We start from the raw sequence: 24,719 nt of genomic DNA, 5'->3' as shown, positions 1-24,719 counted from the left end.
GCACATTTTTATGTTGGAACACGGTGTTAGTAATAACCAGTCCATGTTCAGAGCGTCCGCACAGTTAGCCTAGTGGCTTTGCGCTTCGCAACCATATGCCTGGGGAAGGACTGTCCCAGGTTCGATTGCCGTAGAAGACCTGAGGAGCTTGAGGATCTTCCTCAGGCATAGCCAAGTTAGCCGGTCTTGGGTGCAGGCATTAGGGTTTTTTCTGCCAGTTTATTTGTCGTTTTTCATCCCACAAGCAGGCAAACCGGCCCCATGAACATACACTTCTACAGCCAAAAATATACCCCCCCCCCAGCGGCAGACTAGGTGATAAGTCGGTTGGGAGTAATACTAACAAGTAGTTGCATCTAACTAACACACGGACCCTGCATAGGAAGCGGGAACGACGCATAGTGAAAGAAGAAGTTCATATTCGGAGCAGAAATCCAAGGTATTTGCCATTATTATTAGCTTTGCTCTTTTCTCTAAATTTTCGCAAAATATTTTTGTATGTCTGACAATCATTTCCTACTCTGTTATTTAGATCCCCAACAAGGACCAACTTTTCCTTTTTCATTGTGTCAGTTGCTTTCTCTAAAGCTTCAAAAAATTCCTCCACTTTTACTTTGGTAGAACCGTCTGTTGGACCATAGGCACAAATAAGTCTCATCATCCAGTTCCCCATTCTGATATTTGCCCACATCACTCTACTTGAGACTGCCTGCCATTCAAGAAGATTAGCCTCGTATTTAGTGTTGAATACTATGGCTACTCCCTTTCCTTGATTGTCATTGCCAGAATATAATATTTTGTATTTACTGCTCAGAAAGATCTCACCAGTTTTTGTCTTTTTTGTTTCAGTCACCCCCTATTATATCGATCTGATACTTATCTAATTCCTCAGCAAGCTCCATTTCTTTGCCATTCAGGCTTCTTATGTTGATAGTACTGATCTTGAACTCTGGATGTTGAGTTGGGGTGTGTTTCAGGATTTGTTCCAGTAGCTGACTTTTCGCCGTTCGCCCTGGTTCCCTGGCAAAAACAACAGGGGCCTTGTTTAACCAGGTGAAGCCCTAGCCGGCATGAAATTTTGTCATGTTGCACCATTATTTTGTATTTTGGTTTAAGCCAATAATAATACAATTTGGTCGGCTAAATCCCAAATTGTCAGCCCATCCTCATTCGTTCAGTATCCAGGTAGATACCCAACAGGGTGCACCACGAGAAGGTGAAGAATGGACATTAGGTCAGAAGCCCTGGTCGATTCTCCGCATTCCTTTGAAGGCTATGTGGAGGTCTCCTCTCAGTTATACAGCTTTGACCTTAAACACCCCTATCTATATCATGCAATGTCTAAATCAAAGCAAGAGGTGAGTGAAAAAGGAGCAGTGCCAAACAGCTGGTTGTTGCTGCATGATAATGCAGTTGCACACTGTACTTTAAAATGTGAAAGTTTCTCACTTCTAAATCTACCATAGTGTTCAAACACCTCTACATATGCCAGATATGGAAATGGTGGATTTTTGTTTTTTCTCTGAAAGCCTCAATTTGGAGATTTAATGGAATATTGACAACACTAAAAAAAAAGGATTAAGAATTAATTTTAATGCTTCCAATATTTATTCTCAGTCACTGAGACATCTTCAATGGGAATACAAATAGCTCATAACATACACAAACAACACAATACTCAATGAACATGTGCCTATGATGACTGAAGTCCTATCTAGGTGGTGTGTCCTCTATAGGTATGTGTAAGCAGCCTAGGATATAAATTGGGAACTCTGACAATCAATGTTTTACAAATTTTGGGAAGTTTTTTGCATCCATATTTATTTTAATTTGGTTGATTTCTGAGTCTTGCTGCAGTTTCCAAAAATTGTTTTTCTTTTTCAAATTTACTGTGATACAGCATGGTGATTTTCTTTCAGAAGATCCTGTGAATGGCATCCAATGCATGGTCTGCAAGACAAGACCAGACCCAGACATGGCCCAGACACATTAGACTCCTAGTCTAATGTGTCTGGGTCTGGTCTTGCAGCCAAATAGAGAACACATCTATATATCTCAGCCATGAGGCCAAATAGAAAACACATATATCTTAGGCAAATAGAAATTTTGGGGAAGGGGGCTGAACTGCTGTAGGTTCTAGGAGGGAACCTACAGCAGTTCCCGCTGTTTATAAATTTTGTTCCTCCAAGAAAAATAACCAGAACTAATGGCAAAGGAAAAGATATCTAAGATATCAGAAGGAAGATAATTTTTTAAGTGTCAAGGTGTCATTCAAGGAAATGTTAACAGTGAGGATCTGTATTATTTGAAGTTAGATTTTCAATCAGGATTTTAAAAGTGAGTAGAGTTTCTTTTTTATTGCATTTGGTACTAAAATTTGAGAGGGATAAGAGTTTTTGGCAGCTGTTTTGACAATTTGTAGCATGAAGCAGCAGTAGCATCTACTATAGGTCTTAAAGTGGAATTGGGTTTGTGAAATTTTGGAAAACTGTATATCTTGGGGAGGAGCGTGAGAACCAAAGGATTTCAGTTCTTCTGTGATGTCAGGTAGTGAGGAAGATACTTTAAGCTTTAAGTAGGTTTTTTAATTTCAGTCAAAGGGAGATGCTCATCAAATAATAGTTTGTGAGACCTGCACTAACCATTATTCAAATAATATCTACAATATTTCTACTTTAATTCTTTTGCCAAAAACATTCTGATTCTGGCAATCCATTCAAAGCAAAAAAATCTACTCTTCATGACCTTGCTAATCACACTCACAAAATTTCCAGGAGTTCACTCCTTGTTCTCTCCCTTCCTGTTATTGAATGCATTTTGTATCAATCCTATAAAACCCTTGTAATAACTTATCGTATCTCCTCTTTTCAATCTGTCAACTAGAATGGCTGATGTATGCGTTAAACAATAGCAGATAGGAGTGTTGGTAGCTTGCTCCACCTTTGCAAGGAGTCGCCCGGTGTTGTACCACTTTACCCCAGTCCTGAAGATACTTTCAGGCGCAAACTTTGTTTGCACACACTTGGATAAAAGATTAAACTAAATTTATTAAACAATAGCAGCCCAAAATAACATAATCAGCCATTATGTTATCCCTTAGCCAATGAATTTGAATAGCTAAAACCATGATAAGGAAACTCACCAAGAAGATTCTTATGATACATTTATTAATGAAATAGATGAAGATGTACATGAAAGAAGAAATATCCTACAAAATCCCATTTACTCCAATTTATGGATCAGAGATCATTTGATATCCTGTCGAATGCCTATGCAAAGTTCAGCACTATCATTATGTACTCATTTCCCTTATCCAGCTCAACTGTCACTTTATTATAAAATGAAATGCAAACTAAAAGCATTAGTTTATTTGGTTTCCCACTGGATTAAGTTCAATATATTCGCATATATTGAACTTAAGATTTAAGTTCAATATATGCGAGTTTATTCCTGTCTCCAAACAGTCCAAAAATTCTGAAACTGAAATTCTTTGTCATTGACAGATTAGTGCTCATCCTCATCATGGAAGGATAGATCTAAGGGCTTTTCTTTGTTATTGTTTATTTGTTTTTGCAGGAGGGGGATTTTAAGTGAATGCATGCAAATATCTATTTTTTGAAATACAATCAATTATGAAAATAAGAAGCCAGCATGTATCTAGTAACTGGTTATAGAACTGAACTAGAAGAATCAGTAACTCATCTCACTGATAAATAACTAATTCACTTAAAGTCAAACAAATCCAACTTACTAAGAGATTCCAGTTTGCTGCTTCCAAATGCATTATGCATTCTGCAACATCATCCATTCCGGTACAAGACTGTAATATGAAAGAAAAAACAAATGAGAATTTTCCATTAATAACATCAGTAAATATAACACCAAGGCACAGTTTACATTGAATGCAATATAATATCTGGCGTTATAATAGCTTGTTTTTTAGAAAAGCATTATTACCATTCTTCTTTCTCTCCCGTAGTCCTAAATGGACTATTGGGTCACTCATTGGTGGTAGGTGATATTCTTTGTTAGCCTCCTCGAATCATCTCAGTCTCTTGTTCTTGATGTCAGTTGAGAAAGAAAGGAATTTGTCCATTTTTTGATATTATCAGTCCATTTTAATTGAGGTCAGCCCCTAATCCTTGATCACGGAACGATTCCTTCTAGTGCTTGCTTTGGAATGTCATTAGCCCTCTCCACGTGTTCCGAACCATTTCATCTGTCTTCTTTTGATGACTGTCAGAATATTTTCCCTTTTTCTCCTGTCTATTGAATCAATCAGTTTTCGGACATTTTCATTGGTTTCGTGAGCAGTATAGGGAATTCTCAAAAGTCTTCTGTAAGTTTTCATTTCAAAAGACAGGAGTTTCCTCTCATCTTCCCTCAATAAAGTCCAGGCCTCACAACCATACAAGAGGATAGAATTCACCAAGGTGTCAATTAGTCTTAGTCTGGTTGTGATTGCTATTCTGTTATCTTCCCCACAATGATTTTAACTTCTGTAGGGCCATGGTTGCCTTAGCAATTCGGTATTTAATGTCGGTTTTTGAGCATCCATCTTGACTCAACGTGCTTCCTAGATAAGTGAACTTGTTTACATTCTCAATTTGTTTATTGCAAATTTGTATCTTTAAGAGTTCAATGTCTGATTTTAAGGTTATCATTGTTTTTGTTTTTTGTAGGTTTATGTATATATAATCCATATTTTTTTAATGTTCCAAAAACACGGCTGGTTATCTCTTGCAATTCTTCTTCACTTTCTGCCAGAAGATCGATATTGTCTGCAAAACGTAAGTTATTTATTCTTAGTCTGCCAACTGCTATTCCAGTGTCATATCCACAAAGAGCTACATCTTTGACATATTCCAGAAAACAATTAAAAAGAAGAGGGGACAAGATGCATCCCTGTCTTATCCCCCGTTCTGCCCGGAACGGTTCACTACTGTAATTTTTAATTTCAATTGTCATATCAGATGATAAAGAGATTTAATAATCCTAATGATTTTGTTGTCAATACTATAATGCCTCTTGCCATATTGGGTCAAAATCTTTTTTAAGGTCTAAAAAGTTGTGACAGATTATTATGTTATGTTCTATGTATTTTTCACCTAGTAAAAACATGGTCGATTGTACTTCTGGACTTCCGGAAACCTGCTCGTTCATCTGATAGTCGGCTTTCTAATTTTTTTTTCAATTCTTGACAATATTTTTAACAGGATTTTGCTTGGATGACTAATAAGGCTTATTGTTCTATAGTTGCTACATTTATTGCTGTTTCCCTTTTTAGGAATAGGTACAAGGACAGAAGTCTGCCAATCAGAAGGCCAAGTCTCGGTGTTCCATACATCTTGGAATAAATTTAGCAAGGTGTCTATGATGATGTCACCTCCTTTGCATATCAGTTCCATTGTAACACCATCAATTCTCGGTAATTTTCCTATTTTTGAGGAGCTAACTGCTGCAATGACTTCTTTTAATATTGGGTAATCTCCTTCCTCTGAACCTCCTGGCAAAATTCTGCTTGAAATATCGTCAGTCAGTTGAGGGGCCTTTTTATTACCATTACAGCACCAAATGGCCAGCAGAAACCTATGTATGCTATATCAACACTCAAATAGATAAACTTAGGTGTTGACAGTTATTCATGACTTAAGTTTTTAATGGTATTAACACCACCAAACAATTTAATCAAAAGATGTTTTATTAACCTTATATTTTGCTGAATTTCAAATCAGCATCAGAGCACAACACACTTGTACACATGACAATGAGTAAGTAAAACAATAAAATTGCAGTATACAAAAGATCTAAAGTCCTATTCATGGTGTTCTCTAATGTAGGAAAAAAAAAATTGTTTGGTGTTGTTAATACCGTTAAAAACTTAAGTCATCTACATCAACACTTTTGAACTAAAGAGGAACAAATTCTCTCGTACTTTTCCATGAACTTCCGACACATGCAATCATGGAAAGCAAGAGAGTTTATGTGTTGGATAAGTATATCACAAATTGTGGAATGCTCCCCAGTGAAACCAAAGTAATATAGCAGGGAAAGAATTTGCTGAAATCAGAATATGATTAATCAACAAGAAAATTTCAATATCTGGGTAATACAAAAATTTATTAAATAAATGGCAAATTAAAGAAAAGAAAATTTGTTAAAATAACCAATAATATATAGGTTTTGTGATAGGTGGTACAATAATTTATTATGATAAAGAGCACATAAAGTGAAAACTTTATTCAATACTGAAATTAAATATTCAATTTCAATAAAAAACTACTCAATACTAAAATTAAATCTTCAATTTCAATATTCAATACTAAAAATTAAATTTAAATTCAATAAAAACACTATTCAATACTAACAATTAAATATTCAATTTCAATATTCAATAAAAAACTATTCAATACTAAAATTAAATTTCAATTCAATAAAAAACTATTCAATACTAAAATTAAATTTCAATTCAATATTCAATACTAAACAGCACATTCAAAAGAACTTCAGTAAAGTTCTTTTGAATGAAGAATTTTGAATCACATGAATAATCTCACCATGAAGATTCTTATGACAGATTTATTAATAAAGATATACATGAAAGATAAGAAATATCCTACAAAATATCAAGAAAATTAAATAATAAAGGAAAGATACAGCACAAATCAATACAGGAGAAATAACAGAAACATAAGGGGAACGAATGATTTGAAAGGAGATAAATTTGATATGAGAGAGGACGTGAAGGAATTATTAGAGGTAGCGAAAGAAAAGAGTGACAGTTAGGATAGTAAGTCTGCTGCCGCGGTATGACAGAGAAGAGTTTAGGAGGGCCATAATCGCAAATGACTTTATGCGCAGGTTATGCAGGCGGTGTGGTGTGGAGTTTGTGGATGAGTGGAGTGAGTTTGATGGGAGAAAGGATTTGTACAAGATGACTAAGGATTTGTGCAAATGACTTTATGTGCAGGTTATGCAGGCGGTGTGGTGTGGAGTTTGTGGATGAGTGGAGTGAGTTTGATGGGAGAAAGGATTTATACAAGGCTTACATTTGAATGGATTTGGTGTGTGAAGACTGGAAAAAGTGTTGCTGAGTGAAGTGAAAGTGGATGTGCAAAATCAGGGAAACTAGAACTGTTAAGGAAGGGAGGAAGTGGATATATGCAGACATCAGTGAGGCAGTTGAGTGTAAGAATGTTTATAATGTGTCTGAGTACGAAGGACAAGAAATCAGAATGGGATAGTTAGTATAATGCATCAAGATAGGGGTGGAACAAATGGACCTCTGCATTTCATGTATACTAATGCCAGGAGTATTAGGAACAAGAAGGAAGAATTTTTGGCCTTGGTTGGCTCTTCCTGGCCACAGGTTATTGGCATTAGTGAAACATGGCTGACAGAAGATGATATAGTGTGTAAGGTATAGTGTGTTCAGAAGGGACAGAGAGAATAAAATGGGAGGAGTGTTATTAATGATAGCCAATGAACTGCAACCACGGAAAATAGAAGTTGTATTGCAGGATAGTGAAAAGAGCTCATTTGAGGCTATTTGGTGTGAGATTGAGACTAACAGAACAAAATGTACAGTTGGGTGCTGCTATAGACCAGGTGATGGAATAGATGGTGGAGATAGTATGCATAGGCAAACTGATGAAATGAGTGGAAGGAGGGTAATTATTATGGGGGATTCCAACTATGGTAACATTGATTGGAAGGAGGAGAGGACACGTGTGAGGAAGGAACTGAGGGATAACTATCTGAGACACAATGTAATTAAAAATACTAGGGGTTCGAGGGTGCTTGACCTAGTAATAGCATCTGAGAATTTGACTGTAATGAACATGACCATGTTGCCACCTACTGGTGAGAGTTATCATAGGGTCTTGATCTGGGAGATGGCTAAATGTGTGAAATTTCCGATTAAGAAGGGTACATGTGGAATTACCGTGCTGGCAAGTATGACAAGCTCAGTAGATTGCTTGGTTCAGTGCCATGACATGTAAAACTGCAAGGGCTGGATGTTAATAGGGCATGAGAAGTGGTCAAGGAGCATTTGCAGGAGGTCATGGCGGACTGTATACCTAGAGTCCGAATAGTAAATCAAGTAGGGGTTAAATGGATGAATAACACCATTAAACTTGAGTTGCAAAAAAAGAAACAACTGTGGAAGGAATTTAAGGAGAAAGGTGACCTGCAGGCACACGAACGGTATAAAATGCAGGCCAGAAGGGTAACGAGTGTGGTGAGAAAAGCAAAAATGGATTATGAAAGGAAATTAGCCATGCAAGCTAAAGAGAATCCCAAACAGTTCTTTCAATATGCTGCTATAATAAATTTAATTTAATCCTTTATCCAAGTGTGAGCAAACAAAGTTTGCGCCTTAAAGCATCTTCAGGACTGGGGTGAGGTAGTACATCGGGCAACTTGTTGTAAAGGTGGAGCAAGCTTACATCATTCCTATCTCAGTATCTCCCATAATGCAAAACCCATCTACTTGCAGATATGTCTAATGTTATGCATTAAGGGAAAAGCCACTACCCAGACTAGTTTCGACCTTTATTGAGGTCTCTTCAGTGGGAGCCAGGTCCAAGTGCAGATACCAGGCAGAAGCATTAGCAAGGTCATCTTTACCTATAAGAGTTGCCAAATGGTGTGCCACCTTTTTAATAAATTACTCTGGATTTAGAGAAAGATGTTGAAAGTTTATTTTTCACTTGGTTAGACTATAATAAATTTAGTTTAATCCTTTATCCAAGTGTGAGCAAACAAAGTTTGCACCTGAAAGTATCTTCAGGACTGGGGTAAGATGGTGCATCACCGGGCAACTCGTTGCAAAGGTGGCGCAAGCTAACATCACTCCTATCTCAGTATCTCCCATAATGCAAAACCCATCTCCTTGTGGATATGTCTAATGTTATGCATTAAGGGAAGGGCCACTACCCAGACTAGTTTTGACCTTTATTGAGATCTCTTCAATGGGAGCCAGACCTCAATAAAGGACGAAACTAGTCTGGGTAGTGGCCCTTCCCTTAATGCATAACATTAGACATATCTGCAAGGAGATGGGTTTTGCATTATGGGAGATACTGAGATAGGAGTGTTGTTAGCTTGCTCCACCTTTGCAATGAGTTGCCCGGTGATGTACCATCTTACCCCAGTCCTGAAGATACTTTCAGGTGCAAACTTTGTTTGCTCACACTTGGATAAAGGATTAAACTAAATTTATTAAAGTCTAACCAAGTGAAAAATAAGCTTTTAATATGCTGCTAGTAAAAGAAAAACTGTACACGGCAGAATGATTTTAAGGAACACCGATGGTAGGGAGGTCACTGAATCAGTCGATATAGTGGAATTACTGAGTGAGCACTTTGCAAGAGTATATCATCCAGGTGGTGACGTTGAAGAAATGAAGGAACCATTAGTTTATATGGGAATTGTGGTGAATGAAATGGAGGTGAATAGTCTATTACAGAACCTTAATGTAAATACTGAATGATATATGCACGTAAACACAAGAAAGATATTTAATTAACCAAATATTTCGTTCTGGAAATAGCACGAGTATCCTTAAAACGGGAAATTAATATGAATACATCTGTGGGATTGGATGGTATATCAGCACGGATCTTATGTGAAGCAGCTAAAGAATTGTCAGTGCCCTTGACCTTATCGTTTAATCTGAGTCTCGAGTCTGGTTTAGTCCCAAAGGGGTGGAGAGAGGGGAAAATAGTTCCACTGCATAAAGGAGGATCCAAGACTACTGTTGCAAATTACCGACCGATCAGCATATCAGGGGTCGTTGTCAAAGTCTTCGAGAAAGTAGTCAAGGGTAAATACAGGAATGGATTGATGAAAATGAGATACAGTATGGGGGACAGCATGGTTTTGTGAAGGGTAGATCATGCCTGAGTAACTTGCTCAGGTTTTATAACACAGTGACGGCTGAACCGGATAAGGGTAATGGGTTTATTTACAGTGATACTGCTGGACCTGGCTAAGGCCTTTGACAGGATACCACATGGAAGTCTAATCTGTAAACTGCAACATATGGGAATGGATACAGGGTTGGTGAGATGGATAGGAGGGTGGTTGATGGAGAGATACCAGAGAGTAGTTTATACAGCCGTAGAGTCCAAAAGATGGCCTGTGACTAGTGGTGTGCTGCAGAGTTCTGTTCCTGGACCACTGCTGTTTAAGTTGTTCCTTAACGACATAGGGAAGGATCTGAGAAGAACGGTTCATTTGTTCACTGATGATGATAAGTTGGGTAGGACAATAGTGAATGCAGACGATGTCAAAATTTTGCAGGATGATTTGGATAGATTGGAGGTATGGGATAAGGAGAATGGATGTCAATTTAATGTGGCAAAATGTAAGGTTATGCATTTTGGGGTGAAAAGATTAGCAGCAGTATATCACATTGGTGGAACTGTACTCCAGGAGATTGATGAGGCCAGGGACTTGGGAGGGTTAGTGGATAGGGAGTTGAAGTTTAGCGGGCACATCGCAAAAGTGGCTAAATTAGCTCGCTGAATCACTCAGATAGTGAAGAATACTTTGACGAGCAGAAATAAGCAGGTTATTGTCCCTCTGTATTGAGCCTTGATAAGACCCCCATCTTGATTACTGTGTCCAGATCTGGTCATCTAGGTTTCTTCTTGATGGGGAGGAGGTTGAGAGGATCCAGAGGCGAGTGACCAAGACAATAGCAGGTCTATGCAATGAACCTTATGAAAACAGGTTGAAGATTTGTGGGTTTCAGAAATTGGTTGATAGGCAGAAAAGGGGGAGATCTGATTGAGACATTCAAATTGATGAAGGGTTTCTATAGGATTAATTCAGAGGATATTTTTGAGAACAGGACTGGTGGTGGGAGAACTAGGGGACATCCATGGAAGTTGGGCAAGAGTTTGGTTAGTGAGGGTGTTAGAGCTGGGTTTTTACTTTTAGAGTGGTGAATGAGTGGAATAAGCTGCCAGAGTCTGTTGTGGGTGCTATGACAGTGAATGAGTTAAAGGCAAAGTATGATAGATACTGTGTGAATGTTGAATAGTTGTGATGGACATTATGTTTAGGGCCTCCCTCGATGAGTCTAAGGACTCCTTGGAGTCACCCATAATAATAATATGACCCAAATTTATTAATAGTAATAACAATGAAGATATAAGACCGATTATATTGGAAGAAATAAAAGCATTAAAAGGTACAAAATGATAATAATAAATCAATTGGATTAGAATGCATAAATACAGCTGGAAAAATGGTGAAGAATATTTTCATGTTTCAGACAAGATTCTTTAAACCTATAAGCAACTGTTAAATATAAAAAAAAATTTTAATAAAATAAAGTTCCATCAGAGTGGCTACTAAAAGATAAGGTTATATCTATATGTAACACAGTAGATAGAAATGACTTTGGAATTGTGGAGGAATAAGCTTATTAAATTAATAGAAGTTACATTTTGAATTATACACAGAAATACTACAAACATCTACTCTCAGAAGAACAAAGTAATTTAACAAACTGAAGATTATGCACAGTAATATTTGTCTTAAAAACAAATTATTAAAACTGAGAATTTGGAGTTGTATTTAGTCTAGATTTACAGATTGAGAAAGCTTTCAATAAATACTGAGAAAAATTATTTAGTATAAAGAAAACAAGAATATTATTAACATCTAACCTCCATGAAGGAGGGACACATCACAGGAGATCAATACTCTCTCATGCAAATAGATCATCAAACCATGCCTTAAGCTCATTCAGTTTCTGCATTCACCACACCTTTAAGCAATGCAATCCACCCATCAATCACTTTCCATACAAAAAAAACCTGCTTCTTGCTCCCACACTCTCTTTCTACAGTTTCCAGGGATTAGCAGCAGTAGTTCTACCCTTGCCTCCCACATTAATCTGGTAACAACCCCTCACCAATTTATACATATTGTATTCCCCCTCCTTCTATTCACAAGGCTCTGTAAGTTGCATTCCCTCAATCTCTTCTTGTATCTGACACTCCACAGACCTGATACTAACTTAGTATATCTTCTCTGAATCCTCTCCAATACATCCTCCTGAAAACCAGACGACCAAATAGGTACACAGCATTCCATATGTGGTCTGATCAAAGCTTTATATAAGGGAACAATAACCTCTTTGCTTCTGCATGTCAATGTCCTCCATTACATTTAGTACAAGCTATATGAAGTTTATCCATTACATTTACAAAGAATATCCATTACGTTTAGTACAAGCTATACAAAGTTTATATAAAGACACACAAAAAAAGTTACAATTAGGTAATCAGTTAACCAAAGGCACTGAAATTAGTCAAGGTGTAAGATGGGGATGCAGTTTATCTTCATCTCCCTTCAATATAGATTGATCAAATTATAAAAATATTATAATTTTTAATAAATTAACCAGAAGCACTATTAATAGTGCAGAATGCAAATCAGATTACATTTACAAGATAATGAGAACAAACTTTAAGAATTTGTTTATGAATTAAATAAGCTAAGAACACAATCTAAAGATTTCACGAAAAAAAAAAAAAACCATGGCATATCAGATCAAAAATTGTCAAAAGAAAATAACAAAACAGGTGATTCAGTTTAGTTATTTAAGTTGATAATAGCATATCTAAAAAAACAAAAGATATATATGAAAAATTTCAGAAAATCTGTGAAACAATTGAAAGAACACAGAGTTAAAAAACTTAAATTTTATAAACTAAACTGGCCACTTCACCATTACGAGGAATGTCCAGAAAGTAAGTTCTAACGGGCTGTCAGAGAAACAAAAATATACTTACAAAAAAAAACTTTTTTGGAAATTAAAGTAGACATCTTTCACTACTTTTCTACATAATTTCCACCACTGTTCAGGCACTTATAACAGGACACCAAGAGTTGTATACCTTCATCGTAGAAGGTTGTCACCTATGATGCAAACCACGTACTGACTGCTTCTTTGACCTCGTCATCATCTTGAAACCACTGGCCACCAAGGAAACATTTCAGATGTTTAAAAAGGTGAAAGTTGCATGGCACGAGGTCAGGACTACATGAGGGATGATGGAATTGTTCCCAGCCAAAGGTGGCGAGAAGTTGTTGTGTTACACTGGCCATGTGTAGGTGGTCGTTATCATGAATCAAAACAACACCTCTGGTAAGCATGCCACATTGTTTATTCTGGATCACACGATGCAATTTCTCAAGGATTTAGCAGTACATACGTTGATTGTGGAGCCTTGACCCAAGAAGTCTACCAGCAAAATTCCTTGTCTGTCTCAAAACACGGTGCATATGAGTTTCTGAGTGGAAACAGTTGTCTTCAATTTTGTCTTCACTGGTGATGAGGTGTGCTTCCACCCTATGGACTGTTGGTTGGATTCAATGATTGCATGCGACACCCAAATCTCGTCCCAGGTGACAAGTCTGCTCAGGAAAGCATCGCCATACTCATGGTAGCATGTCAAGAATTCCAATGTACTGCCCAGCCGATTCACTTTGTGTTGTTCTGTAAGCAACTTTGCATGCACACAATTTCTGATAATTCAGTTTCTCTGACAAAATTTCATGAAGACATGAACGTGATACTTCTGGAAATTGCAGCAGGAATGGAGTCATAGTGAACGCACCAAATCGTCAGTCACTAATCATCTTCGTACCATTGAATTACTCATTGTGTGTTCTCCATAAACCTCAATAATTTGCGGATGAATTTCAGCTGCTTTAACGTTCCTCGCATTCAAGAAACAAATAACTGACCTAATTTCACACAGCGGCGATTTCATTTTCTTAGACATTATAAGCACACACACCAAGAAGCATACGAACTGCAAGAATGTCTGAAATTGATACCAACAACTTGCTAAGGAATAACAAACTCAGCACACATGAGCACCATTGAGATCACAGCACTGCAGTGAAAATATTTATAAAACAGAACTTACTTTCTGGATGTCCCTTGTATATAGTTCAAATATATGAACTATACCGACAGCAGAAATAAGATTTTTAAGAACAGTCCATATTTTTGAACCTTGTAATAGTGGGAATGGACATTACTTTATAAAATTTAAATTGGGTTTCTCATCTTTTTCTTTATTATTCAAAGCCTTTTTAATTTTTCCACAGATTTTCTGAAATTTATTTTTTCCTCTATATCCATCTTTTAGATTATTATTACACAACTTGAATAATTAAATTGTGTCACCTGTTCTATTATCTTTATCATTAGGAGACATAATTTCAATTTTTATATGGTCTTATTTTGTACATCCTTTGATGCACAAAATTAGGCTACATAGATAAAAAAAAAATTTACATAAAATTTAAGATATTAGAAAAGAGCTGGTATTTACAAGTTCGGTTCAAATGAAATGATCAATAAATATCAAGAGGAACATGATGAAAGTTTATTTTTCACTTGGTTAGAGTATCATAAATTTAGTTTAATCCTTTATCCAAGTGTGAGCAAACAAAGTTTGCGCCTGAAAGTATCTTCAGGACTGGGTTAAGGTGGTACACACCAGGGCAACTCGTTGCAAAGGTGGAGCAAGCTACCAACACTCCTATCTCAGTATCTCCTATAATGCAAAACACATCTCCTTGCGGATATGTCTAATGTTATGCATTAAGGGAAGGCCACTACCCAGACTAGTTTCGACCTTTATTGAGGTCTCTTCAGTGGGAGCCAGGCCCAAGTGGAGATATCAGGTAGAAGCATTAGCAGGTCATCTCTACCTATAGGAATTGCCAATTGGTGTGCCACCCTTTTTTAATAATTTACTCTGGATTTAGAGAAAGATGTTGAAAGTTTATTTTTCACTTGGTTAGAGTATCATAAATTTAGTTTAATCCTTTATCCAAGTGTGAGCAAACAAAGTTTGCGCCTGAAAGTATCTTCAGGACTGGGTTAAGGTGGTACACACCAGTCCTGAAGATACTTTCAGGCGCAAACTTTGTTTGCTCACACTTGGATAAAGGATTAAACTAAATTTATGATACTCTAACCAAGTGAAAAATAAACTTTCAACATCTTTCTCTAAATCCAGAGTAAATTATTAAAAAAGGGTGGCACACCAATTGGCAATTCCTATAGGTAGAGATGACCTGCTAATGCTTCTGCCTGATATCTCCACTTGGGCCTGGCTCCCACTGAAGAGACCTCAATAAAGGTCAAAACTAGTCTGGGTAGTGGCCTTCCCTTAATGCATAACATTAGACATATCCGCAAGGAGATGTGTTTTGCATTATAGGAGATACTGAGATAGGAGTGTTGGTAGCTTGCTCTACCTTTGCAACGAGTTGCCCTGGTGTGTACCACCTTAACCCAGTCCTGAAGATACTTTCAGGCGCAAACTTTGTTTGCTCACACTTGGATAAAGGATGAAACTAAATTTATCAAGAGGAACGGAAAGGATATTTATACAGGAGATGAGTAAGATATCAGCTACCAAATGGAGTGAATAAATGTTGAAAGTAATGTTGAAATGCACTTAGTCTGACTATAAATTAAAGATGCCAAGAAATTATATTCTTAGTTTAATCCTTCATCCAAATGTAAGCAAACAAAGTCTGTGAATGAAATATCTTCATGACTGGACAGAGGCCAATGACTCCTCATCAATTGCCTTAGTATCCCATAATGCAAAGCACACCCCTTTCAGATGTGCACAATGCTCATACATGTATACAAATTTTAATAATAAGGTGACACACCTTTTCACTACTTGTATATGGAAAATATATGACCTGTATTACTTCAACCCTGGTATGTCTTCTGGGTTTGGCACCCACTGATGAAACCTCAAAGGTCGAAACTAGTCTGAGTTGTGTACAGTGCTTAGCACTGTACACAAATCAGACTAGTTACATGCATAGCACTTTACACATCCAAAAAGGGGGATTTTGCATTATGGGATACTGAGGCAACTGATATGAAGTCATTACAAGAAGACCAGCCATGAAGATACTTCATGAGCAAACTGTGTTTGCTTCATTTAATCTTTCGATTAAACCAATAATAATATAATTGCTTGGCATCTTTAATTTAGAGGGGAGAAATATAGACCAAAGGAAAGAAAGGCCACCTGCAATTTAGAAAGAAAGCAGTGAAGCCAGAACAGGCAAAATGCTCTTATCCTTAATGAAAAGATGACTACTTCATTCCATTGATGCATAATTGTTTCGATGTTTTTGCATTAAAACATTGATGATTTGATGCAAAAATCTATATATAGTGTTGAATATTTCTTCTCCTGTTGTATGTTCTGGCAAGGGTTGACAATGGTCATGAAGATTTTGATTTTTTTCCACCCAAAGAACACTAGAAGATTTGCAAAATTTGTAATGTCGGTGGATTTATTGACCTGTATAATAATGACTCTTACATATATCGGATAATAATGTTTGTTTTATATTTTCAGCAATTTCAGCGATTCTTCTATGAACAGTACTATTTGAATGGTAAATCCGATCAAAAGACCTTTTTGCATTATCTCCGTTCATAATTTCTGCTATTATTTTTGCTGCAGGCTTGACCCAAGTTTGACTAATTGTTTCCGCTGCACCACTTTTTGCTATTAATAGCGATACATGAGGTAAAGCTTCTATAACCTTCATATTTTCATCTCCTGACGTGATCAACATAGTTTTTTGAATCTTTATTTGAAAAAATTCTACAGGTTTGTCCTTGTAACCATTATTTTTCGATTCAAAATGGCGATTCAATTTTCATGCTTTTATTTTTTTTAAAGTTTCACCACAAATGACACATAATGGAATACATTCCACTTCATTTCACGTCCATGAAAATCCACATTTCAAGAAATTCATATCATACTTATGAAGATTTTTCATCTTCTTCCTATTTGGTTCTCTAGAGATGTCAGACGACACATCCTTATCAATTTCATTTGATCCAGATACAATATCAACATTTTCTTGTTGCTTACAGCTATTGTATTTGAAATATTGTGCTTTTTATAAATCCAGTCTTTAACCAATGATCGATACTTAAGAATTTAAAAGCTAGAAAATTACCATATTTATTCGAATATAACGTGCACTTTTTTCTCAAAATTAAAACTAAAAAATTGTGGTGTGAGATATATTCAGAAACTAAGTTTTCAGAAAAAAATGAAAATGGTGCGACTTACTAAGAATCTCCTATTCATTATCTCTACTTTTGGCCTCAAGAACAGTTTCCTTGTGTGCATCAACGTCATCTACTAAAATAGCTTCATATTCTTTCTCATTATTTCAAGAAAAAATTACCAGTAATTTACAAGACTTGAGATACGTAATGAACAATCCTTCACAAATGACTAATGAAAAGTAAAAGCAGAGCATGAAACAGACAGTAATGGTAGGCCAGTAGAGATAGAGAAGCTATGAAGAAGTGCATATAATTGGTGAGGTATTAACAAAAGATCGAGCGAACCAAAGACAATGAAAAGTCAACACTTCAGTTGAAATGCTAATTCTCTTCAACTGAATTCCATAATATCTGAAACACATTCACTATATATTTCTTAGTTTTAACACATTTATGACATGGCGGTGTCAAGCAAAACGATATGTTGCACAGACAATATACGGTTTTGCTTTAGTCTATACAGCAGTTTGTGTTGGATGGGAGATGCGATTCATTAGTTAGTGCCGTTTTTATCCTAGTTGTCTCTCAATGCACTTTTTTTGTTGAGAATTATATTAAACAAACTGCAAATGTCTCTGTACCTTATCCAGTGATACAATAAAACTATTTATTTGCTTGCATCTTCAGTATAGTGATGCTGTTGGAGAAGGCACGTTGTTTACCGCAGGGAGTTACCATCGCCACAATATTCATGTCGTGGCGATAGTAACTCGCAATTTGAGTAGGAGAATATAATTTATTGAGAAATATACAGTAATCCCTCGATTGATGTGCCCCTGATTAGTGCGTCATTTTTTTCGATACCTAAATTTGATTAGTGCGCCTCTAAAATTCAATTAGTGCCCTTATATACATCTTAAAAATAAATGTCACAGATTTTAAAAATTTTCTATCTATACGTTTTTATGGTTTACTATTTTAAAAAATCACTCACCAGAATGAAATAATTTAGTTATTTTTAATGGCACTACTTCCATGTACATGATGTATACTATGTTCCAAATTTTTACCACCAAAATTTATGTCATCTGCTATAATATGCACACAGATTCAAGACCCTTCGACACTTCTGTACATGCAACAAAAAGGAGAATCCATTCTGATAATATGGTAATCAATCCATCTTCTGGGATGAGTTGTTTATTATTATATGTCGGAAAATTAACTTCTCTTTTATGATCATTGTAGTTTTTAATGTGGTAAGTATTTTGCTTGTATAACAGTTGGGAAATTTTATCTATAAAGCACGTGATTTCGAGTGTTGGCGACCAGTTCGTATGTCCTTCATTTCTTTCTCCCCTTCAATGATAACGTCCAAGAGTTAATTAAATCTCATTCTGAAGAATTGAATGATTCCGATCTGCTAAATTTAGATGCACAGCCAGAAGATCCCAAAGAATATCAAGAAAATGTAACCACTGATAGTCAGCCAAAAGAGATTTCACAGAAAACAATTTGAAAATATTTTTCGTACAATTGAAGTTTTTAAGCGGCAATGCTTAGAGGCTGACCCTGATGAAGAGAGAAGCAGTAAAATTTGCAAAAGAGTAGAAGAGGCAATAGGGCCATACTGTCGGTTGAATGAAAAAAGGAAACAAAATGCCCACCAAACTACGTTAGCTCAATTCTTTGTTAAGAAGCAGAATAATACAATTTATATTCTGAATATGTTTTATTGTCTTTCAGCTTCATAGTTTTCCTTTAACTAAGCCCTGAAACATACCTTAATTCTTTTATAAAAAATTAAGGTTCAAAAAAACAAATTTGAGAAACGAATTATACTTTTTCCCACAGGTTATTATATTCGATTAGTGAGTTTTCGATTAATGCGCCTGTTTTAAAGAATGCATTAGGCACACTAATCGAGAGATTGCTCTATATGTTTAAAAAAATTTTTTTTTCTTAATAATGATTTCATGCGTTAATGATGCATAGCTGAAAATTGCCACGTACCCCCTGAAGACCTTTCGCGTACTCCTGTGGATACGCATACCATACTCTGAGAAACACTGTCTTAGAGAATAAAATTAATCCTAGAAAGGGTGGCAAACTAGGAAGAAGGGTGTCTGGCTCGTATAGAATCCTGGAGAAAATATCCCCAGCGAACTTCAGGATTCAAGATACAAAGGATCCAACAAAAACATTAACTGTACATTCCAACAGACTGAAATTGTACAAATTAAGAAATGACAGTCTGATATGCTTAGGGGACACTCTAGAGAAAATAATCAACGCATCTGGGGGGGGGGGGGGGGGGCAGTCTGCCTCGGGCAGCACTTTGAATCTTACCCTATACGTCGTTTTGACTTTTTGTAGTATTTTAGGTGTGTATTGAAAGGGGTGGCAAAACTCAGGAACTGCCCCCGGGTGGCAAAAGTCCTAGGAATGCCACTGAATGGGAGACAAAAGACCTCCTCACAAAACAAGAATGGGATCAAATTTAATAGGAAAAAAAGGGAATTCCAATCAGGATGTGTTGGAAACCCTAGAAGTCCAAACTGAAGAGAATCTAAGCAATTCGATAATAGTTTTTTCTACGGCCTCTCGAAAAGTGCTATATAGAAATAAACGCCCTGATAAGTAACAAAAATAAGCTCACCCTAGAGAATATGACATCCAAATATCACAAGTATGTGCACAATGATATAATTGGGACTAGGTCTAGTCAGTCCGAAAGTCTTTCTCCTAAAAGGGATAGTAGGATGATAAACACTAAAAGAGAACAGCATGGACAGACAAGATATAACCTAAAACCCAGAGGAAATGTCTATAGAATGCGTGGTGGGGGGGAATGATCATCTTAAAGAATAGGAGGGGAAAAAATTGGGGGGGAGTTTGAGCCTTTGTAAAATCTCGCTAATCGAGCTCAGTTTTACAAGGGTCCTAAATCAGAATATTACATAAGGTATAATGTAAAGTTCATATATAATGTAAGGAACAAAAGAAACGCCCTGACTGAAAAGATCACAGAGACTTGCAAAAGTTGAAAATCGTCAAGAACAAAGATTCCAGTACAGGTGCGAAAAAGTGACGTTGACATGCCTGAGAATAGGCGCGAAAAGTGCAGAGGTAAAGACAAAGAACAGGAAAGGATATTTAAGCATCCTGATGAGTAGGGTTCACTCATTCACTGAGGTTCAGTGGAGTCCCCTGAAGTTTCCCGAGTGTTCCGAGAGTTGAGAAGTTCTGAATTACAGAAGTCACGTTTCTCCATGACCACCAGCACCTGGAGCCAGGAACCGATGGAAAAGTCTCGCATATGAAGTCCAGATCTCCCCAGGAGTCTTTCCGAAGAGAACAGCTTCTAGTCATCGACTACAGAGATAGAGAAAGGAAAGGACATCATTCGGAATTCACACAGTGAATGTGAAAAGATGCATTTCCACAACATCCTAGAGAAAACAAAAATCATCCTAATCAAAACAAAGGAATGAGATATCCTAACAGAACTTTTGCTGAACACAATGGACTGTTTGTGAAGGAAGATCTGTGAGTAACTGTAATATGTTGATACTCTTGTGATACGGATATATGCAACTTCGGATATAACACCATCCTTAGACTATCAAAAAAAAAAAACATCCTCCAATGTTTTACATAACCTAGTCATCACAACAAACTTCTTCAATCTTCCAGCTCTGTTTACACCATAAACAATAATTGACAAATAATTATTATTTTCCCAGGCATCTCCATGAAGTCACTCATTATGGAAGGCCTGAATTAACCATTATTCACACAATACCTGCAATATATAGGCAAAGATAATAGCTACTAAAGCAAGTGATGTGAAGTCATTAGCTTCTATATACAAGTTGCCCAAGTCCTGAAAATACTTCAGGAGCAACTTCACTTACACTTGGATAAAGGATTAACCCAAGTATATAATTTCTTGATATCTTTAATTTATAAGCTACTAGTTTAATGTGGCAAAGTGTAACTTTCCCTTAACTTATTCGCAAAGAAGCATAACTTCCTTTAGCAACACAATCCACCCAAGCACTGTCCTCCAACCAAAAAATTCTACTCTTCCCTATCCCTGCTTGTCAGAGTGTTGTTTAACATCCAAGTAACCTGATGAGCTGTTTTGACTATATTTTAATATGACCTCTAAACCACAACTCCCTGTCGAGAATCATCCCCAAAAAATTCATGCCCTCGTCAATTTCCATCAATGTAGTAAGCAGCTTGTGATCTCTTCTAGTCTTTTTTTTTTTTTGTGTTGCTCCCACCCACGAAAGGTTATTTACAAACTTAGACCAAACATAAAACTTTTTCAAGCTACTTCAGGCCTTCAATAAGTGAGACAGTGGTCTCATACCAGGTGAGAAAATTCATCTCCCACCCAAAGGACAATCACGAAAATCCACGCCAAGGTGGAATTCAAACCTGCAGTCTCTCTTAGTTGGAGAGAGGATATGCTAACCACTCAGCCAACCAGGCCTGCAAAGCCTGAATGGCCAAGTGGTTAGCCTGCATACCACAACCTATTTAAGTTATCTGCAGTATCCCAATAACATCATTGACTACTCTTCCCAGTTTTGCATCACCAGCAAACAACTTTGCTGCTTCCCCTTAAATCATTTCCAATATCATCACTGCTATGCAAATTATAAAGCAGCAGCCCAAGTGCACAGCCCTAAGTACACTACTGTCACCCATAATGTCTTAAATTCAATTTCCATATCTATTACTGTTTAATATCTGTCCATCAGCCACATTATTATCGGGAGCTTCATATCCATCCCCATTTGCTCCTATTTGTGTAGCAGAGTTCCATGTAATATCCTGTTGAATGCCTTTGCAAATACATTCATTAGTATATCATAGAAGTGTCACTGCATAGCCGTTTCCTTAATCCAACTAAATTTTCACTTTATTATAAAAAAAAGTAAGCAAAGCTGTCCCCTATCAAGCATCATATTCCTGTCCACCTAGCCCCAAATTGTTTTTTTATTAAGTACTCCAATATCATAACCATTACTCCTGGGATAGTGACTGACCTATAATTTTTTACCTTTGTCCTCCTTTCTGCAATATAACTATTCTGCTGTTTCCACTCCCTTGGCATCTTCCCAGATACTGGGACTTAAATAGCATGGTGAGAAAAGCTGCCATAAACTATAATCAACAAGTTATCTCAATAATGTTCTGGCATAAAAGGAGAAGACATTTTCTATATAAAAAGCACTGAATTATTGTAGTTTACAAGCCTAAACCTCAGTTAAGGCTCATAAACCTTAGTCTAAATCTCAGTCTAAAATGTTAAAGGAAAATTGTGCTTTGACCACCACAACTGTAAAGTGTGCCAAACATCAGTGAAGTACTGTTTGAGGAAATTAAATCCTCTGCCTACATCTTCAACACTGACAAGCCTGTTAGAAGATATGGATAACCATCTGACTGGAGCAAACCTCTAAGTGAACTAACATATGAATGGGTCAAGGTGTGGTAATATCTAAAGAAAAAATTAAGCCTCTATGATACTGTCCTGTCAACCGTCATCTTCATCCAGGAGGTTAATTATTATGGATCTCTACATGAGATCCATAATGTGTAGCAGAAAGATAAGATGATGAAGCCCTAGTCTCTTTTCGATCTCACAGTTAGTATCCTATGTCTGTAGATACACGTATTTATTCACAGGGATAGTTTGCCTGTTTTGAGGAACAAATATCCTGAGTTTCCAGGAGGAAAAAACCATCCATCTCTGTATGAGACCAATTAATCCCAAGTCTTTCCAACCAAAAGAATCATTCATACCAACCAATCATTGAAGTAAAGAGCTTCATTGCCTGGTGTAATTTTTTTTTATTTGTTTAATATCGATCTCACAAGGGAGATCCCAAAACCAATCACATAGCTGCCATGAGTGGGTAAGTGATCAGAAAGAAAGGAGCCAATGTTTCTTGAAGACTTGGATGCTGTATGCATTGGAGAAAAGCATATGGATAAGACTGTTCCAAAAGACAGAGATGTTTGAAATGAAGGAAGGGGACAAAAAGTTTGTTAGATGAGTATGGAGCTGAATGACATAAAGATGTTGATTACATACCTCCCTTTAAGCATGTGTAAACATAGATATTACAGTCAGCAACTGTCCATATTCACATATGATTAGAGGGAAGTAGTGGAATGGAAGAGTGGAAGCTAATTCAGAAGAGCAGAGTTAGTGGAAATATCTACAAAAAAAAAAAAAAAAAAAAACTGAGCATCTATGGAAAAATGACTACAGGAAGTCAGTGAGAGAAGGGTTGCCTATTAAGCAAATAGCTCTTATGGATATAATCAAGCATTCCGACAAGTTTTTAGTGTGTGTGTCACCCCAGATGCAAGAACAACACTCTAATGTAGGACAGATCTGGTATTTATTAACTGTTAGAAGTTGAGCAGAAAATAAGTAATGTTTAAAATGAAAAAGAATTTCAAGCTTTTTTTTTTTTTTTTTGGAAGCTGAAGAGACTATGGATATGACGCTTATATCGGGACATAAGCGTCATATACTGAGTCAGTCCAGGAAGTAAAAAACTGCTCTTGGTTGGAAAGCAGATTTGTCAAAAGTATGGAAGAGTGAAGAATAGTCTTTCTTCCAGAAAATAAGGCAGGATTGTGATTTGTAGCATTAAAATTTACTAAATTATCTACACCCCACTTGAGAATGGCTATAAGATTGGTGTTTAAGGCACTGGTTATTGAAGATCTTGAAGCTTGAGTCATCTGAATTCCATGTTTTGTGAATGATGTCATGTAATATTTTCATCAAAGCTATGAATAGGAGTGGACATTAGTGAGAAATTATTAATATACAGAATCGAGATGTGGAGGTGAGAGCAGAGAGTGGGACTGCTCTGGCACTGATGGAAAAATCAGATGAGAAAGAAAAATCCACCATGACATGCAATGAATGAATGACCAGAGAGGACGTTTGCAATCTACTCATAAAACGTAGAAGGATGATCATAAAATAGCCACTAAATAAAGTCTGTGATACCAAACTTGATCAAATGCATTGGAAATATCAAGTGAAACCACGTTAGATTATCCAAATCTTTCATGGTCTATGTCCAAAGGTAGGTCATAATTAGAAGAAACACGTATAAACCACAGTGAAAATTATTTAATTGTAAATATTTCATCCTAAGTATCTTAGGACATCATCAGTACAGTATTTAAACAAAAATTAGGAATAACATACAGTTAGGGTGCATGATTACAATAGAATCTCATGAAAACGTGCATAACGTGCTAAAGTAGTACAAAAAAAAAAACAAAAAAACGTTAATTATTTAACACAGTTTTGTATGATAATTTCCCATACTTTAGGAATAGTAAGAACATCGTTGCGGTTTAGGTTTGGTCTGTGTAGTAGGGCTTCAGAACTTTCTTTGTATAAACGTTCATGTTTAAATAAAGATCTATGTAAAAGTTTAGCCTTTTCCCAATGGATCCTATGGTTTGGATTTTCAATTCCGTGTTGAGAGAGGCCAGATTTCTGCGGTTTAAGAAGACGAATGTGGTCTTGATGTTCCGAGATGCGTTTCTGAACAGACCC

The 24,719-nt window shown here is 36.5% G+C and overlaps 1 protein-coding gene across 1 annotated transcript in view; it reads right to left on the bottom strand.

Annotated features, from left to right (window-relative positions):
• casp (Fas associated factor casp) overlaps window positions 1-24,719 on the bottom strand; it is a 439,916-nt gene that overhangs the window by 403,211 nt on the left and 11,986 nt on the right. Inside the window, exon 2 of the mRNA XM_090414528.1 lies at window positions 3,752-3,820. Within this exon, the coding sequence (XP_090270654.1) occupies window positions 3,752-3,820 (69 nt within the window). The remainder of the gene's footprint in view (window positions 1-3,751; window positions 3,821-24,719) is intronic.

The sequence above is a fragment of the Typopeltis vanoorti genome, chromosome 25 (assembly GCF_054136105.1).
Source record: "Typopeltis vanoorti isolate ZY-2024b chromosome 25, IOZ_Tvanoo_1.0, whole genome shotgun sequence".
NCBI lineage: Eukaryota > Metazoa > Arthropoda > Arachnida > Uropygi > Thelyphonidae > Typopeltis > Typopeltis vanoorti.
The sequence above is the reverse complement of the archived record's forward strand: the minus strand, read 5'-3'. Positions and strand labels throughout refer to the sequence as shown.